This window comes from Eptatretus burgeri, chromosome 10 (assembly GCF_056783735.1).
Source record: "Eptatretus burgeri isolate ZD-2024b chromosome 10, Ebu_testis_v1, whole genome shotgun sequence".
Lineage (NCBI taxonomy): Eukaryota > Metazoa > Chordata > Myxini > Myxiniformes > Myxinidae > Eptatretus > Eptatretus burgeri.
In genome coordinates this window covers 96,330,193-96,339,410 of record NC_140970.1, presented here as the reverse complement: position 1 = coordinate 96,339,410, position 9,218 = coordinate 96,330,193, and the positions used below count along the sequence as shown (strand labels likewise).

Sequence of the window (9,218 nt, the reverse complement as noted above, 5' to 3'; positions counted from 1 at the left end):
GGTGGTTGTGGTTGTTGGTTGATGTTGTGGTTGTGGTGGTAACCATGGCGGTTGGTCCAAAATAAAGATAGTAAAAGAAAAACGGCTATCCTGAAGAGTCGCAGCTCGCATAAATGACATGTATTCCCACTAGACAACGGGTTTGGGCCTAACTACACATGCACTTACCGAGATACCTCACCTAAGGGACCTGAATGGTGGTTTGCGAATTTGGTAACCACAACAATATATATATATACATATATACATATATACATATATACATATATACATATATACATATATACATATATATATATATATATATATATATATATATATATATATATATATATATATATATATATATATATATCGGCCATGGGGTTCCGAGTTAAGGGCCATTGGCAACGAGATGCCGAAGGTATGAGAGGATCCACAAAAGTTTCAACGAGAGTTGTGTCTGATTGTGGAATGCCATCAGCCGACGAATGTGGACATGAATATTTTGTGGAAATTGATTGTGCCCGAGGGGTGACTCCGACAATTGAAACAAGTCGCGGGATGGCCAAGTGAAGCGCCCGGAACCCGAGACGAGCTCAACGAACATGTCAACAAGCTCATTGACACGGTGACAGAGATAGCACCACTCAAAACAGATTGGGGGAAAATACAAGCGTGCAAACAACGCTCATCCAAAGATCCGTTTGATTACCTGGAACGGTCACGGAGTGTGTATCAGCGTCACTCTGGATTAAAAGATGAAGAAGGCGTCCCGTTTGCTCATGCATTTATCACCGGGTTGGCAGCAAAATTGCAGAACGAGGTCAAGCGAGTGTGTATCGGCTGGGAATCCAAGGATGTGAAGGATCTGATGCCCTATATAACCCATTGCAGTTCATTGATCGAACAGCATCATGCTGAGACTGAGGCTAAACTGATGCCAACCCAGGTAAACGGGCAAGGAGAATGGGCAAGTGGGAGAACGAATAAGTGTTATGAATGTTTGTTGAGTTACCCGTTTGGATTTCTGTTTGTTCATTGAACTCACTGGAAGTTTGCTTGCTGTGAGACTGTTGCATTGTATTGTGTGGAGGTGTTACGGATTCGTAAATCCTGTAGTTTTGTATTGAGAAGTTCCCTCTTTGGATGGATTTGTGAATGCAATGTGATTAGAAATGTGGAGTTTTGTGTTAAGGATGTAAGTTGAGTGTCCCAACCTGGAACTCTTGTGTGTTTGTATTTATGTCTGATTTGGATGCGCACTGATTTACATTGATCTGCATGTAGTATGAAGTGAGTGTTGAAATGGAGCGTGTGCGAGTCCAATAGATTTCACTGGAATAAAACGTGCTCTGTTGTCTATTGTGACCTGTGAAGCTTATGGGAATGAATGAGTACGGAAAGTGGAGATCAGGATTGGTCGTCACCATACACTGTGAAGACTCTTGATGAGGCGAAATGCACACGCCGATTTCAGAGGAAAAACGATGACAACTGACTCTTCACACGCTGTTACATTTTTGTCATGGACACAAATAACTGGGTATATGTAAGCTTGTATTGAAAGGCAGAGCCCTTGCATTGTGCTGCGATCGATTGAGAGTTCAGGGCGGATGTCGTTGAGAGTGTTTTAAGACTAGATTGAGGTGTGTGTGTGTGTGTGTGTGTGTGTGTGTGTGTGTGTGTGTGTGTGTGTGTGTGTGTGTGTGTGTGTGTGTGTGTGTGTGTGTGTGTGTGTGTGTGTGTGTGTGTGTGTGTGTGTGTGTGTGTGTGTGTGTGTGTGTGTGTGTGTGTGTGTGTGTGTGTGTGTGTGTGTGTGTGTGTGTGTGTGTGTGTGTGAATTCAATCTTGGTGAAAATCTGAATTAGAAGCGATTGTGAGCTCGATAAGAAACTGAAGATTACTGTACGATGTCATACATTAATGTCTTGTTAGAAATGATATTGCAACAGCTAAAGAAACTTCAGGCGGAGAGTTAAAGTGGCCTGGCTGTTTGTGGTTTAGTTACTGGCTCATGATGAGACCACTTTGGCTTGGGGCCACTTGCTTGGTGCTGATAAAAACCAAGGTCACGAATCTCCCTGAATGGGCCAACACTAAACTGGAATGTCTGTGCTTTGCCGGCAGGGAAGGATAAATGTGTGTTCCCAGCCTTGGATAGATGCTGAAGCAAGTGTTGAAGTTTTATTTAAAAGCCATAGGGATTTTGGATAAATTGTGAAATAACAATTGTGAATGTGGAATATATTCCGAACGTGAAGTCTATTTCAGAGGCTCGCTATCACCGGCATTATGAGACAAAAATAATTAAATCGCGCTTTGTTCAGTACTGATGAAATAAATTGATGAAAAGTGGGAATTTGCCTCCAATGTCTCAGCCCGGCAAGCTGAGGTCTTACAAGCAGCTGTTCGTATTGCCACCAGATTTATGGGTACTGGACCCCCCCCCAATTCAATTCATCTGTGGGTTCAAGGGGGGGGGGGGTAATGCCCCAGAGAAAAAAATGGCCCCAAAAGGCGAGTGCTATTGTCAACAAAAAACCCTCGCGTCTCTCGTGTGCGTGTGTGTGTGTGTGTGTGTGTGTGTGTGTGTGTGTGTGTGTGTGTGTGTGTGTGTTTTACCCACGGCAGAGTTGGGAGGGTGGGGGCAACTGTGTTGAAATGCGTCTGAGAAATGTTTCCAAAATTTTGATTTGAATCATAACAATTGTACTTAAAATGTAATCGAAATATAGAAATGTGATCGATTTGATGTTTAGCACAAAGGGAGATTCACAGATGATGCATGATCCCTCGGATGGACGTTAAACTAGGCGTGCTGTCTTCATTAGTCTGTGAATGTTAAAGTTAATGGATGACATTGGTTGATGGATGTTAGACAAATTCCTACCAAAACTACTACTGGGAAGGCAATTGCAAACAACCCAGTGTAACCACATTTCATCGATTCAGGCAGGAAAAAAAATTAATTGCACATATGAATGAAATAATGCTACCTCTTACAACGATTGATCTGTTAACCAAGTACATCAACTGGTGAAGAAAATTGGGTTAAAATCCAGACAAAGCTAGTGCTCCTGAGATGGCTTGTGTACAGACTGGCTGTCCGGTGCTCCTTAAACACAGCCATTGCAGGCCTTATCAAAAGAACATTCCAATCCGCCTGCCAAGGTCAAGCTTTCTGTCTTGGAAGCGGACAGAAATACACATCTGTTGTCTTTATATGGGCCTCTGTCTGTCAGGGTAAATTCATGATTTAATTGGACAATTTTATTTATTGTGACAATGATAGACCATAAAGCTGATGAAGCAAAATTGGATAAATAATGTACTCAAAAGGTGGAGTTTTAACCCAATGGCCATCAGGAGTAGCCAATCAGGAGAAAGAAGGACCAGTTGGGAGCTAACAGCAGGTATCATGTCATGATGCTAACAGCAGTTCAAATCTCCCATGCTTCCCCCAAAACAGAGAAGAAATTCCAAAGAAAAAAAGATGGGGAAGGTTCTCCCGAGATAGCTACATGTACGGACGGAGTGTTTTGAGCTGCAATTTAAATGCTATTCGCCTGATGACAACTTTGACAAATGATTTGACAATTTTTGTACACCTGTTTAAAAACAGAGGTTTAAACTGTATTTATTTGTTTTGAGAAAGGAATGGATTTGTATTTAAAAGGTCAGAGGACGTGATGAGATGGCTAGTGTATCTGAGTTGGTTATATTGCAGCATGTTGCTGTTTTGGTGAGAGAGAAGTGGATAAGATGGACAATGTCAGAGATTTAAAATGTTGATGGAATTGTGAATGGTGATGAGAGAGGTTGGTTACACATTATTTTTCCGAGATATTTCAGCTCCATTGACCATGAAAGAAATGGATGCTCATCAGATTGATGAAACAATATTAGCATTTGGTATAAATAAATTGTTTGGAGAAATTTGGTATTTCTTAACCATATTGGCAAGTTTTGTTCCCAAATGTTTCCAAATGGATGCTCTGCAGCCAAAGTGTGGTCTGCAGCTCGGCAACTCGATGTCAAGATGGCCGAGCATCGTGGAACTCTTCCGATGAGGAAGTTCACAGAGCTGAGAGCCCAAGAAAGACTTCCAAAAGAACCACCCTACGACGGCAATGATAGTCATGCTACTTGTTTAATTAGTGTAATTTTTACAAGTGATACTCGTCATAATGTCTGCATGCGCCGGGTTTGTTGTCACATGCATAAACATGCGGAACAGTTCATAACTAATGGAAGTTGTGTGCGGTAACGGAGTTAATTACTTTCAGACTCAGCTCATTAAAAAAAAATAGGAAAAGGGAACTCATTGAGAACGCTGGAAGCACATGATTTTTGTGTTCATTGTGTCTTTTCCTCCATGACAATTCATCATGGTATTCGAACAATCATGTTTCTTTTGGTTATAATTAATATCAACTTTTGTTTTGAGATTACAAATAGAGAAACCTTTTATCATACAAGTCTCGTAATCCTAATTTAAATGTATTCGGGTCTCCAAGTGATAGAGTTTTCTCCAAATTTGTTTTTCTAACTTATTCTTGAATGGATCGAAATTTGCGGAGTAATTGGAGTCCGTATCTTTAAACCAGTAACTTGGGACACATGTGAATGATTGGTTATATCACAGTGAGGTTATTGATAACTTGTAGTGATTGATTGATATATTGTCAATTACTGTAGCGATGATTCCGAAATTGATCTGTTAATTGAGGGTTCGTGAAAACTCACTGCGAATTGAATCGAGATAATATATAAAGTTGAGGTTCTTACAAAATATTGAAAGAGGGTCTCTGTTATTAAATTGATCGACAGATTGGTCAATATTACATATTAGGAATCATAAGTTAACTGCAAGGACAAAACAGCATGGTATTTACATAACCATAATGCAGAATGGCTGGAAGAGTGGCGAGACCAACAGCCATTATGAAATCAATGAATGGAATTAGGTATTGTAACATGCACTGTAAATGCTTCCATATTTTGTGAAAAAAAGGAGAAACAAGAATTATGCGGAGTACAGAAGGAATTACCATGTGAAATGAATGCTAAATCGGTCAGTGGAAGAATTATATTATTGAAAAGAGTGCGATGACGCCACAAGCCAATTTAAATATTACCTGTTTTATCTGTTTTCTGATTACTTGGGCAAGTGCATGATTTTTATTAAGTGGAACTTCTTGTACGTTTACTTAACTAAGTTGAGGTATTTCTGACACTGACTTGACCATCTTTCATCAGCACGGAAGTACTAAGTTAGCTGGGAAAATAAATAAATAATGGCAGTTGCTCTGGAACTGCTTGTGAATGAACTGTGGATTGTTTAGCAGATATGAATGTTGAAATTATTGCAAATGTTAAAATGGTAACTGTGCAAAATCGAATCGCTTTGAATTCGGTACTTGCTCCAAAAAAAAGGGAACCTGTCCTCTTGTTGGGATTGAGTATTGTGCTTATCGCTCAGACAAATTAAAATGCATTGAAGAAGAAAGAAGGAGCTGACTTTCATAATTATTGTACAGATGATGGAATATATTTCTTGACTAGAAGGGACTTTTTTTAAAGGATGGTGAAAATAATTGTTGATTGCAAATTGGAACCTTGATAAAGACTGTTCCCCTTTCTACATGGAAATAGCAAATGAGATGAATGTTTTTGAGTGTTCATGCAACTGAGATTTCTGTATATTTTGGCATGTCGTTTTGGTGCGAAAAACAAGGATATGAAAGGGATAGAATTTTGATATCACAGATAATTATCAATTATAATGCAAGTTAAATGCTTTTATAAGAACCTTTGTCAGTCTTATTGAAATACACGAGCCCATGACGTTTATTGATTGGCATGTTTAATCGATGCTTAACCTTGATTCTGTTTGTTTCGGAGTGTTGAGAGCAGTTGAACTATGCAGTGTATGATTTCATCTGATGAAGCTTTGGAAGAACTTCCACCGAAAGATTGGACGATGGGGAGAACACAAATTTGGGTGATTGGGCATTCAACACTTGATTATGACACTACCCCCTTCCTGAGGAGAAAAGATGAGCATGTTAAAGAAAAAGGGAGAAAAAACCCACTGAAGAGAAGGTTGGACAAGTCAAACCACAGCAAGGCAAAGACTTGACGTCGCCGTAGCGTGGTGCCTATCTGGAGGAATGTCCCCAACCACACTCACAAATTGCTGCTCTGCAGATACATCGTGAACTTGCCGTGGTTGCACAATGCACAACAAAGCCCCTGAAGGTCCACACGGCGAGTTATCTGCAACATGTGTTCAATGGTGCGAGTGGGGCTCGTGCAGCCATCGCGGCTGCCTCCAACATGCATAGCTCACTTGGTGAATCAAACCTGATTGCACAAACTGCTGCTACGAGGCCACAAACTCTGCTGGGGCTGGATCTCTGGGTCACCTCTCGAGTCCTTTTCCTCTCCTTCAAACCAGTGTCGGGCCCAAGCTCGTACCTGCCAAGATCTTCCTTCTCTGCAGCTCAAGGAGTGCCTCGACTCTGTTTCCTGTTGGTTGCTGCTCGATCTACACCCTGACCTACTTATCTTCTGGCCTCGGGTAGCATGTCTTTTCGATTTGTGACACATGCTGATGAACAGGCCATGAATTAAATGGAAACACACTCACGAACCTGGCTGGGACACTATTGAAATGGTCGTCATCCAGCATTCTTCACCCATGAGCACTCGCTGCCATTGTTGATTGAACTTGTGTAACGGATATCTTTTCTCCTCTCGGAACGGGGTATGGTGATCATGTGTAATATAATTATTCAAATTTTCTTGATATTGAAAAAAGGGGGAATGTGGAAGAAAAAAAATTATATTCACGTACTCTCAATTATAATTGTTGCTCGTGCTATATAAATCTAATTTTTATGCTATAGTTGAGTTGGCTGTCAGTGATGTTTCCCTTTTCCCAAGAGTCTTTTAACCTAAATATTGATAAAAGGAATGTCTAACTATGAAACAAGGTGACCTGGTTGATAACACTGCAACTTTTGCCATGATTATGTCATTCTCTCTTTCACCCAGTGGACACATATTGCAGTTTGAGTTCTTTTTCCTAATGCTTATCAGCTAACCCTGTAGTTCTCCCCTCCCATTCTTTGGAATGTCAAGTTGTGTATAAGAAGAATTGCTTTGGGCTTATGTGTCAGTGAAGTCCATTCGAATGTTTCAGTGAATCATTCAATGTTCTTCCTCCGTATATACGAAAGTAAAGATTCTCCTTTGGTATGCTGATCCAACTTGTGGAAAATGGAGTTATTTTCCACCTCACGAGTAACAAAACAGACAAACCTGGAGCTCTCTTATTACTGCGGCCAAGTTGTGGTTGCGACAGGTGAGATGAGTGATTTTTTTTAAATGTTGTAACCAATGTTTTCCCATGGAAAGGTAATAGAGGTAGTGCACTTATAAGGTGCACCATCACTGGAAAGGTCAGTCGGCCAAGTCTCTCGTCTGCTAGTTTTAGTTGATGGACGTTAAAGATCCCAAAGTTTAAATTTGTGAAGAGTTGGCAAGTTTTTTTCCATTTCTACAAAAAAAATCCAAATTCCTACCTCCTTCAGTAAAATGTTGGCCTGAACATGAAATCCAAGAACACTGCTCACCTCCCCTCATTGTTCCTCTTTTATTTCTCGCCTGCAGAATTAACTTCCACATCCTCTTCAATGTCATTCTTCCCTCCAGTTCTTCAAGACAGCTGTTCAGTGCCATCTCAGATTGTCCCCAATCCAAAACCATGATCTTTTCTACCCTCGTTAACCCCACCCAAATCCCTCCAAATTTTCAAGTTTTTCCTCCTTGGAGTTTCCTTCTCCACTCATTCTCCATTTTGCATCCTATTTTTGTCTATTACATCCTGATCCGTTCAGTGTGCTCGCTCTTCCACGAGCCTCGACTATGGAAACAAACAAAAAAACGCATTAAAAAACAACAATTTTTTTACTATAATTATGTGAACTGTCATGAGAAGAGTCTCCTGTATTAACCCATAGATATATCTTGGTTGCTGAAACTTGATTGCAGATAGTCAATAAATTGTGGTTGTGAATAAATAAATATCTCGTTTAAATGAATGACTCACTTGAGCTTGGAGTGACGTGACGATTCCTTCATGATGCTGGGACTCTCCTGTGGCAAGCCACTCAGTGCCGCTTCCTGACCGATTCAGGTCAGCGAGCTTGGCCTTGTTTTCTTTTATTTGTTCCTTCAACTGATCAACTTCACTTTTAAGATTCTGGAGCAAAACCTTTCTTCTATCCAGTTTACTCTCGAGTTGCTGGACCATAAGTGTTTTAGCATCCAGTTGCCGCTTCATCTGATGAACAAGACGAGGTGTAAAATATGTCAAGATGATACATTTTGAGTAAGTAATGAGACAGAGGTTGTCATAAAGAAGTAAAATAAGAGCTTGATGTACAAGTTCTATCTTTACACTGCTGTCGTTTTCAATCAAGCACAATGCAATTACAGCGATTCCTGTTGGAATGAAGGTTGGTGGTTGAGAGGGAGAAATTGGACGAGGAAAATCTTCCAATATGGTCAGAGAGGCAATTGTGGGGCACAAAGGTGTAGTTGAAGTGGGTTCGTATTTCAATCAATACAAAACAAGAGATGAGGATGACTATCTGGAGGTCTTGGTTCTGGTATCGTTTGGTGTTGCGGTCAGGGATCAGAATGCCTCACGTTCCGACAAAGCAAGTGAACCCCTCACCTCATTTTTCAGAGTGTTTTGTTCCTCCCACATCATTTCCATTCTCTCATCTTCACTTTGCTTCTTTTTTCTGAAACGTCGAAATTTCCTCTTTGACCTGTTTGCACTGAGGAAGAGGGAGGGGGTTGAGGATGGAAATTGTGGGGTAGGGGGTGGGGGGGGGTAGTGCTTGAGTGTAATGTCTTTTTTACCCCCCCAATATTACATTTTTATCCAATTACACAGGGGTTAGATGACAGTAGAATGAGCTTCACTTCACAATCACCTCCATTTTACACCAAATTGTTTGATAGTCAGAAATCGCTTCTGATAACCTGATCCAGTACGTCTTCTCACTTCCTCCGACATGACCCCATTCATGTGTGTTAAACTTCATCTTTATACATGGGAACAATCGATGCATCGTTATCATTCCTTCCTCTCCCAGTAATCTAACACGATTACCCATTGTGCCATGATGTGAATTGGAATGTCAAAATATTTCTGAAAG

At 40.6% G+C, this 9,218-nt stretch overlaps 1 protein-coding gene and 1 long non-coding RNA gene across 2 annotated transcripts in view; one reads left to right on the top strand and one right to left on the bottom strand.

The window, feature by feature from the left end:
* The first annotated feature begins 696 nt into the window (after window positions 1-696).
* On the top strand, window positions 697-7,251 carry LOC147019198 (uncharacterized). Its single transcript, XR_015062677.1, has 2 exons — window positions 697-931; window positions 5,887-7,251. It is a non-coding gene; the product is annotated as an uncharacterized LOC147019198 (long non-coding RNA).
* Window positions 7,252-7,919: 668 nt separating this feature from the next.
* Window positions 7,920-9,218, bottom strand: part of LOC147019196 (uncharacterized) — a 40,112-nt gene continuing 38,813 nt past the window's right edge. Inside the window, exons 6-7 of the mRNA XM_085899531.1 lie at window positions 8,729-8,834; window positions 7,920-8,332 (exon numbers count right to left, since the gene is read on the bottom strand). Of these exons, the coding sequence (XP_085755657.1) occupies window positions 8,045-8,332; window positions 8,729-8,834 (394 nt within the window). The 3' untranslated portion in view covers window positions 7,920-8,044. The remainder of the gene's footprint in view (window positions 8,333-8,728; window positions 8,835-9,218) is intronic.